The 19360-nt window shown below is 47.6% G+C and overlaps 5 protein-coding genes across 5 annotated transcripts; 3 read left to right on the top strand and 2 right to left on the bottom strand.

Moving 5' to 3' along the window:
• The first annotated feature begins 4265 nt into the window (after nucleotides 1–4265).
• Nucleotides 4266–6118, top strand: EDB82DRAFT_496165 (uncharacterized protein). The gene has a single exon (XM_025733656.2). It carries the CDS (start codon nucleotides 4701–4703, stop codon nucleotides 5934–5936), a length of 1236 nt encoding a protein of 411 aa, XP_025584540.1. The 5' UTR covers nucleotides 4266–4700; the 3' UTR covers nucleotides 5937–6118.
• Nucleotides 6119–6673: 555 nt separating this feature from the next.
• EDB82DRAFT_140917 (uncharacterized protein) lies at nucleotides 6674–7850 on the top strand. The gene is made up of 3 exons (XM_065607055.1): nucleotides 6674–7503; nucleotides 7557–7673; nucleotides 7742–7850. Exons 1-2 carry the CDS (start codon nucleotides 6816–6818, stop codon nucleotides 7667–7669), a joined length of 801 nt encoding a protein of 266 aa, XP_065464591.1. The 5' UTR covers nucleotides 6674–6815; the 3' UTR covers nucleotides 7670–7673; nucleotides 7742–7850.
• Nucleotides 7851–8735: 885 nt separating this feature from the next.
• Nucleotides 8736–10930, bottom strand: EDB82DRAFT_523467 (kinase-like domain-containing protein; the record flags this gene model as incomplete). The annotated part of the gene is made up of 7 exons (XM_025733653.1): nucleotides 8736–9213; nucleotides 9266–9717; nucleotides 9766–9921; nucleotides 9968–10172; nucleotides 10223–10334; nucleotides 10492–10614; nucleotides 10888–10930. The coding sequence occupies 7 exons, from the start codon at nucleotides 10928–10930 to the stop codon at nucleotides 8736–8738; spliced, it is 1569 nt and encodes a 522-aa protein (XP_025584538.1).
• Nucleotides 10931–16785: 5855 nt separating this feature from the next.
• Nucleotides 16786–17633, top strand: EDB82DRAFT_496154 (uncharacterized protein). Its single transcript, XM_025733652.2, has one exon. It carries the CDS (start codon nucleotides 16904–16906, stop codon nucleotides 17324–17326), a length of 423 nt encoding a protein of 140 aa, XP_025584537.1. The 5' UTR covers nucleotides 16786–16903; the 3' UTR covers nucleotides 17327–17633.
• Nucleotides 17634–18320: 687 nt separating this feature from the next.
• Nucleotides 18321–19305, bottom strand: EDB82DRAFT_140823 (uncharacterized protein). Its single transcript, XM_025733651.2, has 2 exons — nucleotides 19101–19305; nucleotides 18321–19040 (listed from the first exon to the last, which is right to left on the bottom strand). Exons 1-2 carry the CDS (start codon nucleotides 19117–19119, stop codon nucleotides 18463–18465), a joined length of 597 nt encoding a protein of 198 aa, XP_025584536.1. The 5' UTR covers nucleotides 19120–19305; the 3' UTR covers nucleotides 18321–18462.
• Nucleotides 19306–19360: the final 55 nt, after the last annotated feature.

The raw sequence follows: 19360 nt of genomic DNA, 5'->3' as shown, positions 1-19360 counted from the left end.
GACTATATTAGTCGCAACCTGGCTTGTCTCCCAACGGCTGGGATTTGCATGTGAGGTAGGTTTCGTTTAAACTACAGTCAAGTACTTTTATTCCGCGGGAAACCCTAGAAGAAAAAATTGAGTCATGACGCCCGCTCATGTTCCCATATCACCTAGAGTAGTCACTTCTGCTTCATAGTAAGCAAGCAATGATTGTGATTTACAACTTTGGGATCTCGGCGAATATCGCTCTTGATGCGATACAACTGTCAGCCCCTGCCGAACTGCATGGATGTCTGCGACTTCGGTACTAACCAGTGAGTAGTATAGGTGTTTGTCGCATGCTGACAGCAGTTCCTGTCTCTCTTCGCAACCTTTGTGACAAACGATCTACTGTTGTATGCTCTTTGCCCTCACAGCCTCAGTGCACCATGAGCAAAATGAACATAGACGTCAGGAATGGTGCCTGGATCTTCGAACTCATCGATATACATACTCCGTATGAATCCTTCCTTTGTCAAGTCAGGCCCACGACCGTGCGTGAGGTTAGGCTAAGGGTCGCCCTGGCATGTCCCAATATTACCTTGACAGTGGAGCCATCTGCCCGCAACACCATTCCGAGTTTAGAAAGACGATTTTCAGGGTACTTGCCTAAGTGTTTGTTACTCAATACAGAAACGGTTCATGGTCTTGTGCATCTGGCCATGCGAAGTCCTCGCCTTGATTCGTCATTTTGTGCAGTTCCCCCGAGTACGGTAGGGATTAGGGTACGTACCTACTGTCAAAACCACGTCAGCCACGCCGTGATAGCTACCAACCATGAGCCGCTAGAGCTAGAGGCTCTTCGATAGCCGTGCTGTCGGTGTATTCTTCGAGGCGCTCATTGGCCAGTTGTATTCGTTAATTGTCATTGCGGCTCCGAACTCGTCAAGCTTTTAGGATCTTTGCATGAAAATTTGACATCACGCGAATCGTCAAACAGAGTTGGGGAATACACGGGAACTGGGGAGCATGGAGAGCTGGGGAATTGGAGTAAGTACAAGCTCAGCTCCACTGTTCCATCGTCATTCAGAGGCGGAGAACTAGGGGGGCCCATCCCTCGCCCTGTCTCTGGTAAAGAAGCCTCATGTAATATCCGTTCTCTAGAAACATAACGCTTTATTAACGTCACCTATCTCGAAATGAGCTTGGCGTCAAAACACAATTCTGATACTCTCTATACAGTCCCATATTCGGTTTCCAGAATGAGTAAGTCCGTTAATTATTAGTTACCTATGTGTACCAAACAAGCCCACATCTCCGATTGTTAAGTGGCGTAGGCAGAAAACAAGCAATCATCCATCTTGAAGACGTTGATATATTAGCTTGCATACAAATCAGGCTCCACGGATACCTATTCAGGTATGTATACTGAAAAACCATTCTTTGTTTATAGGCTCCGGGCCACTCAGTGTCTTCTTCCTCCTGAAACTCAAGTTGCATTCATAACACGTTCGGTTTTTATTAGAAGAATCAAATGCTCATGCAATACATTAGTTAGCCGGCATCAAGAGGCAAAAGCGGCCCCTGGATACATACAGATGCTTAATTTAGCCGCATGTATGAATCCTGGAAGGACGAGATGCACGACGACGTTCGAGACAACAGCAATGAGGAGAAGACTTGGTGGAGTGCAACATCAGACAAACAGACGCCTTCGTTCATACAGCACTTGCATCGACCCCCACTTGCTACCCACGAGTCGGCAGGGGTACTGACGGGCAAGCTAAGAGGGTTCCATTGAGCCCCTGTTCGTGGCCCTTGGGCAACAGACGTGGTCGTTCCGACATCTTCCATCCGCATATTCGTCGAGAACCCAGGTTACTGTATATCGGATATACGGTGCAGATTATGGCCGGTTGAGTCGAGTCTTTGCAGGATTAGGATTGCAGATCAGTCAGAGAACCAGTTTCTCCCGTACCTCGGTATCATGCTAACCGTTGTATGTATGTATGTCTAGTCTAGATCACGACACGGCGAGTTCATCGAACTATTAAATTCGCCAACATGACGGCTATTATGATGCGATGCTGAGAAAGTAACTCCCCAGTATTCACGACTTTGGAACAATGAGATCGAATAGTAACGCCGAGAACAAAATTCGTTCTACTCGGGCCGGCAGGTAAGGACGAGCGGCAACCCTTGTCGGCTGTTTGGGAGTCGTTCCTGTCAATGGCTTGCAACTTGTAAGTTGTGAGAGGCTCGTGTCAGAGTTGCGCCCGCAACTGATTCAAAATACTGCACTAAACAACCGAGCATGGTGTCAGCGGCTTAGCCCCCTATGAGAGGCTACCTTATAGTGGCTGGGTGGGTTCAGCAACTTCAGCCTTTAGCCTTTAGCCTGTTGGTCGAAATCGAATGAACCCACCACAGGCGGGTTCGGTCTTTTTAGACTACAATATCCGGGAAAACAAAGATCCAAGCCTCGCAACACTGTTTCAGTACTATGGAAGCTTGGGATTTGAAAATCTGTTACCGGCAACCGTTTATGCGGTTCTATAATCCATTGTTAATACGCCATACTGGTGGAAACGGTATACGTCTCGTTGAGAAGAAAGTAAAAGGTCGCCTTGTGCCTAATATCTTCACGTACCTTACTTAAATAAGCTCCCAAATAACTGGAGAGTTCGTCCCCAGTTTGTCTTGACAGGAGGCGAACGGGCATCCGGGGCGTCCTTCCGGTATTCGATTTCCGTCGAGCCTTGGGTCGATCTAAACAGTTGATGAGCGTCAAGCTCTCCTCTTCTGCTCCGCTTCCTGACATGGAAAAGAAGCACGGCATCAGTGGATGATGCAGCTCAACAGCGAAAACGGGAACAAGCAACCAGGGCATGCTGCGTTCTGTATGTAAGGATTACTACCCACTTACCGTCAATGCTGGGGGGTTTCAATGATACTAATGGTTGCGGAAGACCTTCAACGGGAAATCCGGTGGCTAAGAAGAGCAAATCATGGCTCAGGACCTGTGGGCAATACGATCTGTAACATGTTGAAAGCACAAGATTATCTAGAGCCCGGAGTTGGCCCCACTATGGCGGTGTGGGCCGAAGATAGAGACAGATATTAATATGTCATGCCTGCTTGTGTCCCCGGACATTAAGAGTGGGTTGACCGATCAGATCTCTCAGTGTCCGTCTCCAACGCCCGCAACAGACTCTTGGCCCGCAAATCAACACGTGAGAATGCCTCTGAGAGGCAGAGACCAACAAGGAAGTGAAGCACCAAGCCTGTCGCGAGCCGTTCGCTACTGCCATGACACCTCTCTAGCTTCGGTCAAATCCTCGCAAGACAACGACAGTAATACATTACTGTACTCTCAGTCTCGGCACAGAATCACCATTTGAGTTCTGACTCCCTGCTTCTGGTGGGAACAGTACTGTACAGGAAAGTGCAGGGAGACAGGACAATCGAGTGCCTAGAGTGCTTGAAAAATAGGAAACCAACTTCAATATTGCTTTGCCTCAAGGTGGGGGTCGCAGTTGGGGGTCTAGGAGCCAGGAGCGCCGGTTCAATACTTCGGACAAAACCATGTTATCTCTTATCTTGAGAGGTCTGCTGCCCTGTTCACCTTGGTGGTTGGAGCTTGTGATCACCACGCAAGTGTTGATCACGGAAACAAACTGGGTCACAGTGTGCTCACCAGGACACCAGAACATCCCCAGTAGAATTGTCCCCTGGGGAACTCTTTGTTTGCGTTTGTCGTGATGAAGAAAAGATTGGACCCTTGAGAGTATCCCAACCTACCCAAATGCACATTCGAAGTACAGCACTGTGCAGAGTACAGGCTGCGTTGGTGACTGCTGTACAGAACTCCTGTGCCTGTCCACAAGCGTCCATAGAGTGTGATATACAAAATCCGGGGCATCCAATAAGGCGATATGTGCGTTATCTTTTGCACAATCAATGCGAGTCACTTCTATATTCCTACGTGGCTCTAAGACCCTCGTCACTTTGCAAAAAGTCGTCGAGGGCTGGAGATTAGATAGGCCAGTTCCCAATCATGAACTGTGTCTGGCCGTGCGATATGTACTATTTATTATCAGTCCGGAGATGCAAGAAATGCACTATCCGCATTGCAGAAGAAACGGCCGCATATCAATCCACGGCCGTTCGTTATGCTGTAACCTTATCTCAACGCCATCGCCCTGCATACCTGTGATACCATAGCCATATATGTGTCGCTGCCACTTCTTTGTCAGGCACATTGAACAGGGCTACATGAAGATTTTTGCAACATATCTATTCTCACTGACAAAGAAATTTGAAATGTTGACTGATATCCTTGAGCCATCATGGAGGTCAGTGCAAACGAGCTGTTGACCATAGCTGTCCTTTGTTCACCCAAGGTCTCTTGGGTTGTCGTCTTTGTTACCTAAGATCGATCTAGACATGAAACAGCATGTTAAATCTGGCTTCTTTAAGCAACGACGAGTCGACGGTCCGATATAGCGCGAACGAAAATACTCCTATGACGAAACAACAAAGCTCATTCGAAGTATGTTCCCGAGTTGTTCTTAATCCCGAGCAAGTCCCTTTGTCAACTCGACCGAGATGATACTATTATTATAATGCTTTGAGCCTCAGATACGAAGGGCCTCGAGAACACGACGTCTTTAATTTTTCTACAGCTCGATAAATACCAAGGCTCGGGAGATTTCACAAGATGGAGACGGAACACAACAATGATGCGAACGACAGTCACGGACATGACAAACTCTTGGACCTATCATTCGTTTTGCCTTCTCATGGCACTTACCATTCTACATACAGAAGCCAGGCCATTAGCTATCACGGAAACAGACCTGAGTAGGGAAGACGTCAAATCGATGGTACACCATATACTCAAGAGCTCTGAACTCTCTAATTCCCTGGTCGAAGATGAAGACAACTCCTCGAGCAGCAACAACTCAAACAAGAATACAAACTCTGGGACTGAGAAGGGCGCTATAGTTGGAGGAACCATTGCTGCCGGAATCATCCTTGGAGTGACAGTGTTCATAGGTATTCTTATCTATAAACAATACCGTATCCGACGACAGCGTGCCAATGGTCAAGTTAACGACACGAAATCATCACCAAGTAAGAGCTCGAGGCGTGGAGCAACCCCTGGCAGCTCGGCGTATCGTTCTTGGCGCCACGCATTCAACCACCGGGTATCAATCCCAGATTCAGTATCCATCTACTCGCAGCAATCGTATGGGAACTCTCCTATTGCTACCCAGGTTGAGATGGTCCCAACTCGATCGATCCCGCCACCTACAATACCACAGAAAGCTGCTCAGATGCTAGGAGTTGAAGGGGTTCATACTTTGGAGTCGACGACACCCTTGATAATATCGCCTCTGTCATCACCACGGTCGCCAAATTCGCCTTTGGTCAAGCACTTCATCGCGCGGAATCCTTTGGCTCAGAATCCTCCACAGCAACAACCTTCACCCCAGGTCCCATCGACACAAGGCTCTCTTCCACCCACTCCAGGGTTGGTTGCTAGAAACAATTCCAAGTCGTTACCAGACTCCCGAGCTCGAGCCCGAACTTCATCCAACTGCACGATGAGCACCCTTGGCAGAAAACTACTTCATGATGTGATGAAGCCCTTACCTCCAACCAAGTTCAGCCCGCCTTCTGAAATGACGGCCTTGCCTCATTCCCCGCCACCCATCTCCAAGACCACGAAGCCTCCGCCTGTATCAATGAACAGCATGAAGGGTCAGAAGCGGGCGCCGAGCAGACGGTATTTTGTGCCTTTGTTCAAGAAGAATGGGCAATTACCGAGTCCAACGTCACCAGACGTAGCCCTCGCTACCGAGTCAGGCATACAAGAGGAAGGGGATGCTAATGCGAAGGTGGAGGCAGAGACGGTCTTGAGGGACTCATCAAGGGCGGGCATGTTCTCACTTGGCGAGAACAAGATATGAGCTCCTGAGCCAGTGTTGGGTCAATTGCATGGAATAGGCGTTATTCGGGTGTAACTAATTCACATTATACCCTTGTTTTTTGGTTGTCATTACTTTTGTTCTTTCGATCTATATTTATCTTATTCAACTTCGTACTTGAGACGTCGGGCTTATCAGTTTTCGCCGAGTTTTACCCAAGACACTCAAAGTTGACGGGGAACTTCTTCTACATCTATAGCGAAATATTATCTGATCACACTTATTGCAGGAGCATTTCAGTTTCCTTTTAAGTGTTGGGAATAACATGCGCAGCAGCATCTTCTATTTCACTATCTATGTAACAACTAACATCCCTCCCACCCCTTCTCTCTCACTAACTTTTGTCTTTCTTCATATAACACTGCCCCAAACCGTTATATCCTACAAGGAAATAAGGCTTTCTTGATCATCACTTTGAATACCGTGTAGTTGGTCCATTTCATCTTTCAGATGCATGTCCGCTCGATTCATTGGTCGTAATAATGGTCGCCGAGGTCTTTCAGAAGGCCTGCTCAGCCACATGCAAACCAACAACTGGGTAGAGAGTTGGCGCTGGAGGCCGACCATCACCATCATGAAATATTGGAACCATCATAATGTTCTTCGGAGGGGATCAGGAAATGATTGAATGCCTTGTTGCCTACTAGGCAACTTTCACGACGTGTCCAGCCAGGGGAAGCCTCGCTACATCTTGAAGTATTTAAGCTGGTGGTGCTTCACTTTCAACTGATGTGAGAAGAACACATACTTCTGCACAATTATCCAGCCTACAATTACCTTACTCAATAAGGAACTATCTGTCTCGTACAGCATCGACGAAACAATCAGAAACTTCAGTCTTGAGACACGTCAACCACAAATATGCATCACATCATTTCCATTGTTACCAATACTGCCACTCCATTTCAGTCCATGTCTCCGGTCAGTTTAGAGCGCCCTTTGCGTTCCTGGAAAGTCTCTGCTCAGAGGTATGTACAGAGGGATCTAGCTAATCGTCCTTTGCTCTGGACATATGATTGCAATTCCGGAAGTCTACCAGACAAGTCGGGAGACATGTATGCCAGAGCATCCAACATGCCTCTAAGCACCTCTCAAGCTCGGCGATCGACACTGCAGACCCATATCAGGAACAATATATGGGAGCCTACCCCTTATATTTCGTTCACATCCTCGCCTGAAGCGCTTGAAAGTTCTGCAAACTTCAGACGAACTCGTCCATACAGGGAAAACCAGACCGTTGTGGTCATCGACCCAGTAGTACGTCTCGAGGCAAAACGTCCTGTAATCAACTACGGCGATGAGATAAGATACTACAGCATCGACGTTCCGTATAATTTATACAAAAAGGAACTCGATAACCACTACATCTGCCTTTGGGAAGTCAAAGCGGAAGAGGTCGTCGGACGTTGGTCTTGGGATGACTTGTCTTTAAACCCGAACTGGTACGAGGATATCGTCCTTCCTGCCATGAGGAATTTCCGAGAGAAAAGACAAAAGTATCAAGTCGAAGAGGAGGTGTACGGCCTTTCAAATGCGCTTAGTGCTCTCGGTTGTAAGTAATCCCAAATCACCATTCTATACAAGCTCGACTAACATTACTAGTGAACGATTTTTTGAGCGAGAGCTCTTCGGGTCACGGTAATAGCGACCAAGTGGTCCCTAAGAAACTCGATGGGAGCGGCCCTATTAGAGATAATATTCGAGCAAACCTCTGAAACCGTATGCTTACCCCCCAAGTGGTGTTGTTGTCCTGGTATATTTTGGCGCTCATTGAATATTGTGCATAGTTGTGGTATCTGGACATTGGTCTTGTTGAATTTCCTTTTAATGATAATGATAGGCTAGCATGGGTTCATAACTGTGTTGGGTAGTAAATAACTTGTAGTATCGCGTCATATATATTATCGCCTGCAAACAATCGAGGATTAGTCAAGAGTTACCAACAACGCTGGTTTCTTCACGTCCTGTTATATCCAAGTCAATACAAATTTTTCAAAGCTTGACATTGTCAAGTCACAGTAAACCAATAGAGACGGGCGAACAGCCAAGTGTAACGGGGTATTATTCCAAATATGCTCACAATAACAAACAAGCAAACCATAAATACTGGGCATCTCCTACTTGTGCCCTCTTCCAGCCGCCTCTTCATACACGCCGGTTGTATACGATCCACCTCTTCCATTCTCTTCATAAGACATCTGCGAAGATGTCGATAGTATGAATAATGTGTAAGATATAACTATATCCCATCAATGTCTGCCCCCACTAAGAGAAAAACGCCTTCGCAATTCAAGCACCACCCAGATGCTGCAGATTCAAGTGAATGAAGTATACCTGCAGATGCATAATTCCTCCCATATTGGTTGTTTGTTTGGTTTTATACCACGTTGTTACAAATTAGCAGTCGTTCCTCAAAATGCGATACCCCTCTATAACCGGGGGCAGCAAGGGCGTCTAGCCGTAAAACATGACCGAACGCCATAACGAATGAAGTAGAGAGGCCGTATCTCATCGCCCTTGCACTGCTGCTGTCGCCATACCGCGTTCGGCATCGACCGTCCTGAAATACAATGCGTCGCCAACTTTCAGCTGTCGAGGCATCGGCTCATGTCGTAAGAAGCAAACAGGCACCGTAGAGAGCGCCGAGCACTCGCCCCTTAAATGCACATTGCGAGAATATCCGAGCCTTCCAGTCCGTAGTGTCGGCGTGCAAAAAGCCGGTTGAATGCCGGTCCTTCGAATCTGGCGCGAGAACGGCGTGTTGCGAGCCTCAATCCTCTTCTAACCGATGACAACTCTTGCGCCTTCCTTGCCTAGCACACCTCTCTCCTTTGGCTTGGGGCTATTTGTGCGGCCCTTCTTGCTCTTCAAGAATCCAAACATGCCACCAGAGCCTTCGCTCTTCCCGTCACCAATATTGTTAGCGTCCGTGGGCAAGGTTGCATCCTGACGAGCCAGCTCAGACCAGCTACCACTGCCATCCAGAGTCACCTGAACGCCTCCAGTAGGACTCGTCATTCGCTGACCAGCAACCATCGGAACATGGCGAGTTTGGAAATTGTTCTGTAGTGGAGGTGGTGGGGCGGGGCGTACTGGGCGTCCTGTGCGACTTTCGTTGCTGGTACTTGGGTTAAGAGGCGACGACTGGTAGCCCCCATTAGCTACGGGCACAGGTGTTGCTTCGTCGGTTGTGATTGCCTGGGGGGTATTATCTGTAGCTTGAGAACCTTCCTCGGTAGAACCGGCGCCCTCAGTAATTCTGTCCGGATTAGCAAACGTAATGATGTTTCATAGTTATCATAGACACATACCTTTTATAGGCGGCTACTGTGTAGTCGAAAGGCTTGAAATCCGACTCGATCATACGGTACAGCTCATCTTCTCGAATCTCCTTCTCAGTTGCATCATCCTTTAGACGCTCTCGTGGTTTCTGGCGTCTTGCGCGAGCCTCAAGCGGAGCTTCTTCTAACAGTAGCTCTTCAAGATCGTAGGTGGCATCAAAGTTCGTCTTTTCTGACGAAGGAACGAAGATCGGCTCGATCCGCTTTAGCTCGAGAAGCTCGAAATCGAGGCACTTGAAGAATTCGTTGTAAATGAAACTTTCCCACGTCGATCCCATTCGAGTGTCACGGTTCGGATCGAGGGCGGAGCCGATTGCGTAGAGGCAAGAGAGGGAAACAGGTGGCTGTGTTACGGGGTATTTGGGCGAAGCAGCCTGGATCTGTTGACTAAGGGATCCTTCTGAGCCGCCTTCGAATGGTCGCTGTATCGGGTCAGCACTTCCGTAGAGCATGGCTTGATAAGCACGTACCTTGTTGTAGATGCATTCGTAAAATAAGACACCCAAAGACCACCAATCTGCTCGAACGTCATATCCTTTACCAGCGTATACTTCAGGTGCGAGATAAGCCAGTGTGCCAGATTTGCTTGTAAGCGTCCTGCCAGGAATGACATCAGAAGCAACGTTCTAATTTGGTTAGTTTTCGATATAACACCACAGAGACGAAACATACAAAATCTGTCAAATGGACGTGGCCATCGGCGTCGAGTAGCACATTGTCGGGCTTGATATCGCGGTGGATGATATTCTGGCTATGCACATATCGCAAGGCGCATCCAAGCTCGGCAATCCAAAATCTAACAGCCTCTTCGGTGAAGGTCTTTCTTGAAATGTGGAACCGCAAGTCTCCACCGGTCATCAAATCAACCACAAGGTACCTAGTATCGAATGTGAGCTAGAGTCGAGGATGTGTCGCAGGAGGGCGTACATGTATTCAATGTCCTGGAAACTGTATCTCAAGTTACAGATGAAAGGATGGTTGACATATTCCAGCATTCGACGTTCTCGGATGATGTTACGCACACTCTCAGATCGTACAACTGAGATTCACAACTATTAGCTGGGTGCTACAAAAGCGGTGACTGCACATCCCATCTAATCGACAATCGCCACCAAGGATAGAAGTAGTACACGATTCAACACCATGACTCCGAAGCCAGTGATGTAACGAAAAGATAGGAACTAACGGTAACTTACCTTCATCTTTTCGGATATATTTAAGAGCGAACGCAAGGTTTGTATCCTTTCGCTCGACAATTCGTACCTTTCCGAAGGCACCTCGACCGACGACTCGCAACAGGCGGAAGTGATTAAGATTTACTGTAAGCAAAAGTCAGCGTAATGTACCAATGGCTTTTTCACAAACAATCGAATGTTGAACCGTCGTGTTGTCTTGAAAGGGAACGCTGGAGCGTAAGCCATCCTTCGGGTATGCACGATACACCAGGAAGACATGATGCCAAGTAAAATGCAGCTCAGAGACAACAGATACTATGCAGGGTGACAAGAATCGAAATGACCCAATGGCGATTTGGAGAAGACAGAAAAAGACAAGGATGAAAATGAATCTAGCAGTTGAGCCGGTTGACATACCTTCGCCGTTGAGGTCGACGGGCTTTCCTTGGCCGTTGCCCATCGTGAGGGGGTCGATATGGTGGACGACGTTGAATTATCGTGAAAGGTAGCAAAGTCCCATGCTGAGTCTCGAGTCTAGTAGATGAAACAAGGGTGGAATCGGAGCGCCGTGACAGTATCTGACAGGGCACTTGTCTTCTTTGCGGCGCGTAAAGAAAGGTTGAGAAATCGAGTTCGGTTTTCGAATATGGTTCGTTTGTGTTGATTTCGGCAGTGTTGATAACAGTGATGATAATGGCAAGAAGACCAGGTTCGCAGGGGTGCAGCAGACGCAAATGCAGCTCAAAAGTCAGCAAAGCAAGACGAGGCTTGGCCTGGCTGGGTTTGGTTTGGTTTGGTTTGGTTTGGTTTAGGACGCTTGTGAAGTAGAGAGTCGAATCGGGGTGCGAACAGCAGAGCAGGGTCTGGACCTTAGCGGGCGGCGCAAAGGACGGGAGGCGAGAATCGGATTTTTTTTTTTCGCAGTGCAGCGCTTTTCGTTTCGTTTTGTAGAGGAAAATTAGGACGTCGTTCGGGGGGTCCAGGTGGCGGCGGGAAGTCGACGAGACGGCGTGCGACTTTCGGGGGAAGAGAGGGGGGAGGAGAGCAGCTCTTATTTGAGGGGAAGAAAAGGAGGAGGTAGAGGAAGGCCTAGCGAGTAGGAGGGGGTCTACCTGTGGAGGCGTTTCGAGACGTGGGATGTCAAGTCAAAGTTGCTCTAGCTTAGGGATCCTAGCCACGTTGAAATTTTGAATTGTAGGTGAAGGTCCCAACCTAGTAGGTATAAAGCTATAGTAAGGAAGGCAATGGGAGGAAAGGCCTTGACTTGGACTGGTTTAGACTGGGTGGAAGTTCAGGGAGGAAAAGAAGACGACGAAGAAGAAATGAAAGAAGATTCGATGGGTCAAGTGGAAATTCAAGTAGTAGAAGGGGAGATACCTAGTAGCAACTAAGGTACGGTGTAGACAAGGTGGTAGTGACCAGTAGGTGTTGAGACAGCAATGGATAGCGGTGTTGTAGCGGATAGCTGTCCACCAGGCACTACTAAATTAATGGAAGGGAGAAGCCCAGGAGACTCAACTGAGCTAGTAGCTATCCGTGGGGTGGACGAGAGGGTCCTTCTCAGAGATGGAAGGGAACATAATCTACAACTTGTCGAATCAGACAATACCCAGGAGCAGTCTGCAGCAATTGCTTCAACAATCACAACAAGCGAAAAGAGCCACACCGTCGAAACAAAGAAGGAATGATGCCACTAGGTGTCTGCCGGGCGTACATATCAGGTAGGCGGAGGCGGGTATGCAAGAGTCCCTTCTATACAGGGTCCCGGGGTTACATGGTACACCTATCGCAGTTGCTGTATTTGCTGCAGAAAGTCTGTTACAGAGTCGTCCATCTTAACTCGACTCAACTCTACGCTGCCAAAGACGATGTCTGGTCTGTGCAATTCATTCCGTCTCAAAAGTGGTCTGAATCTTGCCAGCTCCCTTGTAGTCAGATCCCATGTTAGAGAAAAGCACGGGCAACCGCATATCAACGGATAGGACAGTGCAGCGCAGAACATGGGTCCCAGAGTATGAGTATGTACCTACCTAATAATAAGAGTGAAGAATAGATACATACAATGAGTGGATGGAACTAGAACGGGGACATCGCCAAATATGGTCAAAAAGCCATGTCCAGAGAAGTAGTGATTATCGTCGAAGGTACATACTGACATATACCCTAATTCAGTATCAATATTGTGACGAGTGAAACAGAAACAGGGGTGATTATCAACCGTCAAGCCAAGAAGGTAGCATATCGTTGAAGAATGTGTGTGTACATGTGTGTATGTAGGTATACATAAGCACATTGTCTGCCTGCTTACAGTCTCGTGTAAGACAGGCAGACTCGACCTAGATTGGCGGACATCTCTCTAACTGGTGTTATTAGTGATCGTTAATAGATACCAGTTAATATTATGTGTTATGGCTGGAAGGTGAATATTATCAAGAATCATTCCTGGGAGACAACAGTGTTGTTTCGGCAGGCAGAGAGGATCAAGCAACCGTTCCCTAGTACCATGGGGTGGAATGACCTGGCTTGGTTTGGCTTGGCTCGGGAGATCCCATTGAATGGTATCGAGGATTTTGAGAGTAACGGAAAATCCCCGACGGACAAGAGACGTTGTCTGATTGATTCAGTTAGAGGGTCTACATGATTTGGAGCTTGATTGTCCACATCTATGGATCTACTACGTATGCAGTCTATGAACACAGCTGCATAATCATGCAACTAGCTTTTGGTCAACCCTATTTACTGCAGTATATCAGACACATGACGAGATCTGTCAATGCCACATTATTATTGACAGACAAGTGAGCGTTGCCATCTTGGTGGTCGTCTGGCTCAGAGTTGAGTTCGTTCACTCGGCCCCAGATCAGACCCATGACAAGGGTCCTGACTCTTGCACTTACAAAGGTACATCTCAGCACTGCATATTTTGGTGAACAAAAGAAGTGTACGGTACCCTGGTTCCACTGCCGTTCAAAGGAGGGTGGGCAAACGTCCCTAGGTGCAGTAGCAGCAACAGCCAGTAGTGGTGAAGCTACGGATATCTGGATGTCTTTGTATCATTCTTCACGCAATGTACCCATGAGGCATCGCTGCCGGTTATTGGCTCAGTCTGCGTTTCTAAAGTGAAATTGATATTATTTCCATTGTTTCAGAAGCCACTGAAAACCGATGAGCTAAGTACTAAATTACAACCTTCGAAATCGGTGCCTGTTGTTCGGCGTGTCCGAAGGGGTAGCGCTTGTGGATAAGACGGCGTGTGGCTGGCAAATCGGTCTAACTAGCCACTGACTGATCAACTTCACGGTTCATGTCGACACGTGCCTACAACCAGAGCCAGAAAGAGTTGAGGAGAGTGGAATCTCGTCTAAACTGACTCTATTGCCGAGGCGAACCCATGATCCACAAGACAGCTATGTATGAAGAGTGCAACTGTGAATCTACCTACCTAAAAAAGAAGAAAAACGAGAACAAGAAGGAGTACAGTACTGTAGGTCCCTAGTGCCAAATGCTGACAGGGCAAGATCTACACTCTTGGCAGACGACCAACTAACTTTGCTCCTGCTCGTTCATTGACCAATTAACCCCTCAAATAAACATTCAAGTCAGGCCCAGGATCAATAAATCCGGATATGGCATTTGCGATAGATCGTATCCGTAGTCTATCAGTACATAGCTGAAGTTATCAGGTTCTTGAGTCTTATCTCAGAATTCCAATCAACTACCATGACAGCTTAGCCCTCATGTGAGCTACTAAGGCAAGTGAGGATCTCCACTGCTGGTACTACTCCCATCAGTCTCAGCTCATGGCCCTGACCTAATTTACCTGTCGGATCATCATCCCTTTTCTGCCTGGGTTAACAACTTTATTACTATGTAGTACGCAGGTCATTGATTCGACTCTTAGTGTTCAAGTTGAGCCTTTTTGCTACATCGTGGCGCAACCAATTACTGCTGGAATCAATAGCCCAGGTTCGCACCAGTTAATAATATTAGGGAGGAGGCCGGCGCACGACCATCAAACCCCTTCCTATGTTTCGTCAGGGACTGACCGATGAATGGAGACGGACTATTGTTGGCTGACTCACGTCGTCGTCGTGTTGTATGCATATGTACCTCAACTTTCGCTCCGTTACACACAACGAATTAGCAACCAACGAGCCAACCAAACCGTTTATCCAGGCTGTTGGGCTTCGGGATGCGTTCACAGATCTCACTTGACGGGCCCCTGCATCAGCACTACTACATGTGTTTGCCCAAATCTCATACTTGTGAGACCGTATGTCCCCAGCATCGCATCGTTCTGGAAGGCTTCGCTGGCTTCACATGTTACAAAATATCTGCGGCTACATACACATGTGGGCAAGCAAATTTCCTTGTCTTGGATTTACCGCAAACGCCTCTCATATGCAGATAAGCGACGGAGATGCCGGTGACATGTCATGTTAAGGGACCCTTCATGTATGTGGCGTCCATTATAACTTAATAGTCAGACCAGCGTGGATTTGGTCTCCCGCGGATTTATTTGCCTTGTTGAGCATGCCTCTCGTGGGTTTAAGAGGTGTCGGTTGATGTTTTTCTCTGGTATGGAGAACTCTCACTTACACCGGCCCCTGCCAAGTGCCTGGACCCATTACAACGGTTGCAGAAAAGAACAGCAAGAAAAGCAAAAAGCAAAACCAATGTTAGCTGCAGAATCAATATATGTACCTGCTGTACTTGGCTGTCTGTGCCACCCAAAGGCCCCTGCTCCTGCTGCAACGGCGCCCGCCTCTTTGATGTGGGCAGTTGGAGGCTTCAGCCAACCCAGCCAATTCACTAGATAACTAACATCAAAGGAAAAGATCCCGAGGCTCCATCTATCCGTCGATGCCGGTGCCTCTTCAACGGTGTTACAGTACCAACCTGACCGGTTACTCTTAAACATCAGCTCAGTCGCAAGGCTGTCAATCGAGTATGTACCTTCAGGATCTGTAACTCCCGGTGGTTAGGCGTTCGTCTAATCCCTCCCTTACCCCTGTTTCCCACCCGTATCAGATGCCGATCCTCCTTTTTGTACTTGACGCCGCAGCCGTTTCCTTTACCACGATTACATATTCGTATCGCATCCTGGAGATAGAGCAATCTCAAAAAAGATTTGCGGTGTACATCGTCTTCTTCACTCTCGTCCTGTAACTCACCTACTCACTGGGCTGCATAAAGTCAGCTGAAGATGATACTCGCTTACTTTTGATACAGATCCACGGCCGCGTCGTCAAGCCGAGCTGAACAACGATGATCCTTTCTGCATATGTTCAGTTGTGATTTGCTGTTGATCCTCACTCATATGAATATGTCGTCACACCGAACAGGCAAGCATGTCCTGATCTCCCATCTACAATTCAAATTCGACAGGAGAAAAGAAAAAGGAATTAAAATGAAATGTTCTAGAACACGAACTACCCGTTGTTAGTGCCTTTTGGACGATGCCGCTGCCCGACCAACATTGAATACGCAATACTTTCGCATGTACGGATACATTGCTATCAATAAGGAATCGCTTCTCCGGTTCAATACACTCTCTCCGTCAAAGTTTCTTCGCCGAAATCCATGCTAGTCCTAGCTATCCAGCAAAATGGTTGTTAGGCGGTCGGGCGACTCATAGTCAAAGCCGCCTTTGCCGTGGCTTTGATGCTCTTTTCATTACTGTTTGACTTCTAGTATCCATGCAAGATGCAGTTTTTTTTTCATCATAATCGTATGTTCCCGCAGTCTAGAGTTTCTAGAGTATCCAGCCAAGATCGAGTACTTGAGTCGGGCAGTTGTATTACCTCTTGGACTGCTGACAGAGAGAAACAGTTGCGAATCAAATCCCTGGAGCTTAATACATATCTAGATGGATGTCTCAGAAACTAGCTTGTTCTGGATAATCCCAATGTCGATTTCGATTCAATGGGGGCTTTTCCAACACCTAGCTGTTAGTCTCGCTGTGGTGACAATAAGTCTGCAACCGTCCGTAATTCCAAATGCCTCCCACCAGCTTTGGGAGGTGGTTCCGTATTCTCTTAGCTCAACTCACGAGTAATCGACCACCGCTGATTTTCTATCGATAGTTTTCTTGCTGAAAGCAACCGCTATCCATAAATTAAACTAAACAGGATCTTATATTCCATTTTGTGAATTATTCTGGGCACGTAAATGTAGAGTATGGTAGAGAGAAGCATCATCATGATGGTGCAGGGTAGCCTACACTGCAAAATAATGACGATTATGATCGCAGATGATGTTCGATGACGTAGGTCAAATACCATCACTCCAGCTTGAGGAGCTCACAGAGCTTTAAACTCGCTGACCGCACAATCCAATTGCCTCGAAAATCATCCCAGCTACAAGAAAGAAGCTTCATCACTTCAATTGCCTCTCAAATTGCTACTCTAATTCCCTATACTCGTTCGCCATCATGTCTGTCTTCCGCAGCATCATGCGCACAAGCGCAACCACCATCCGCCCTCTTCACATGACAGCACGCAGACAAATGGCCTACAAGCACGACCAGGACCGCGAGTCACTCCAACCTACAGCAAATGAAAACACAAAGTCTGGAACCGACGACCAGATGGCGTCTGAGCATGCCGATGTTGCCTTTGACCCCAACACGACACGGCCCGAGGAGGCGGCTGAGAAGACGAGGAAGAAGACCAAGTCCAAAGGTTCCGAGGGAGAGGATGCCCTGCATGCGAGCGGGGCAAACCAGGAGATCAGCAAGCCTATGGGCGATGAGAAGACCATCAAGACCAAGGGAGCTGGCGAGGAAATCTCGAAGGGAGGATCCAGTGGAAGTGGAAGTGCGCCAAAGAAGGGTGATCTGCCCAAGTCCAAGTAGGAGGAAGGGATGGTAATGAGAAGCGTGTTACCGCTGCGAAATGCACATTATATTCATTGTGTTTTCACCTAGGCAGGAGCAGAAGGATCACTTGCATAATTGTAACAACAACTGAATCAATGATGACCTATACAAATCGTGAGTATTGAGTCGACATAAGGCCATATGCTTTACTTGGAATGGCTTGGTTTGTGATAGGCAGCTAGTGGTTAAGAGCCAGCTACTAATCAGTGGCTATAACGACCGATACGCCCCTTGTTAGTTGATTTATATATATAGCATAATACTAATTCATTCATTCTATTGGAATTTAAGAATTGTTGTCTTTGAACATGTTCAAATGCGGAGAGCACCGGAGCATCTCCGTCAACAGCTCCGACTTGACCGGCCCCACATCTCCGGATATCGATCCACGCTACTAACGTCCCATCTGAGGGTCTTCAGGTGGCCGTAAGCCGCTGACACGATTGGAGGTTGAATGAACGCCCTGCGAATGAAGAGAGCTCCTGCGGGAGAGAAGAAACAGTGCTGGCCACGGAAAACTGAGTCTCTAACAGGGTGTGGATCAGTGATGAATTGGCAAGCATTTCGTTATTTACTTGAAGCTCTTATCAATACTAGTGTCAAACGACCTTAGGAAAAAATCCACGAGTGTCTAGGATGACGCACCATAAGTCTTAAGTACGACTGCGATTCGTGAAGTTCAGTGATCAGTTGGACTGCATCATTGCGTACTGAAGTTCCATACCCTGCTGTTTCTTCTTGCCAGGGGAATGAATTCTTTTCATGGATAGCTCTTTGACCAGTCGCTGTTTGTGCAATACAGGCTATACTAATGACGATATTGCCCATCAGAGAGATTAAATTATAATTTCCGTACGAGTCTTTAAGTCGTCTTTGGAATGTTCATGCTGAGGTAGAAAGAGCGTCATTATCGTGTGAAGAAACATAGCTTGATGGTTTTCGCGGGTTGAACACAAAGCTCTTGCACCAGGAAGGCCAAAATCGTGATGTATATCCCTTTATGTCCGAGTGGGTTCATGTTCATCATCTCTCATATTCACCAGAAAGTCAAACCCACTGTGGCTCAGACTCCAAACGCCAGACTATACACAATGCCAACAACACGTCGCTCTTTACGCATACATCATATCGCCGTCTTCCTCCTCTTCTTCATCCTGTACAACGGGAACCTCCTTCTTCTTCACCAGATCATGACGGCACATAGGGCATGTTCCCTTGCTTCGTAGCCAAGGTCCAACGCACTCGAGGTCAAATTGGTGGCCGCCCGGGCACGGCAGCTCAACAACAAGGCAGTATTCATCTTCCAGGTAAGGAATTTTGCAGATAGAACAGTCGTCATCTTTCTTGAGAGTTTTGCGATTCACGCGATCGAGTGAGTCGAGAAATTCTTGCGAAACGCCTGCTAGTCGAGTCGGAGGATCGTTGATGTCGCCCTCGAGATTAACGATGAGAGACTGGAGAAATTCGCGGTTGTCGTCTGTCGGAGCGGTCATTTGAAGCTGGTGCAATTGTTCCTGAAGAAGGCGGAAAAGAGCGGCTGTGTCTACGGGAGTGGGCGTCGCGTGAGGGTTGTGGTGAGGGGTCTGGGCGCCTGAGGGCTCGGCGATCTGATCAAGGAGGGAGAAGAAGGAGGCCATATCTACGCGACGGCCTGAGCGACGACCCTCGGTGAATTTGACATTGTGTTCGACTGTTGGGAAGAACAAGATTAGCTACTGGGTGTAGGGGTGGAGGGGTTTAGTGAAGATACCTTCGTACTGAGTAGCCATTGTGAGCGGTCGCTGTAGTATTTGGGGTGGCGATGTTTGATGAAGAATCACCTCCAGAGGTATATAAAATTCGGTCAAATAAGTATGTGAGAGGACAACTAGGCGACGAACCGTTGTCGTGGAACAGTAGGTGGTGGTGTAAGACGCAGGCAGAGAAAAGATGTCGCAAGTCAAAATCGAAGCTCGAGTTGTAAGTGGGGTAACAGGAAGGTACTTAGTAAAGAGCTTGGACCCCTGTTAC

The sequence above is a fragment of the Fusarium venenatum genome, assembly GCF_020744135.1.
Source record: "Fusarium venenatum strain MPI-CAGE-CH-0201 chromosome Unknown EDB82scaffold_2, whole genome shotgun sequence".
In the NCBI taxonomy this organism is placed as follows: domain Eukaryota; kingdom Fungi; phylum Ascomycota; class Sordariomycetes; order Hypocreales; family Nectriaceae; genus Fusarium; species Fusarium venenatum.
The sequence above is the reverse complement of the archived record's forward strand: the minus strand, read 5'-3'. Positions and strand labels throughout refer to the sequence as shown.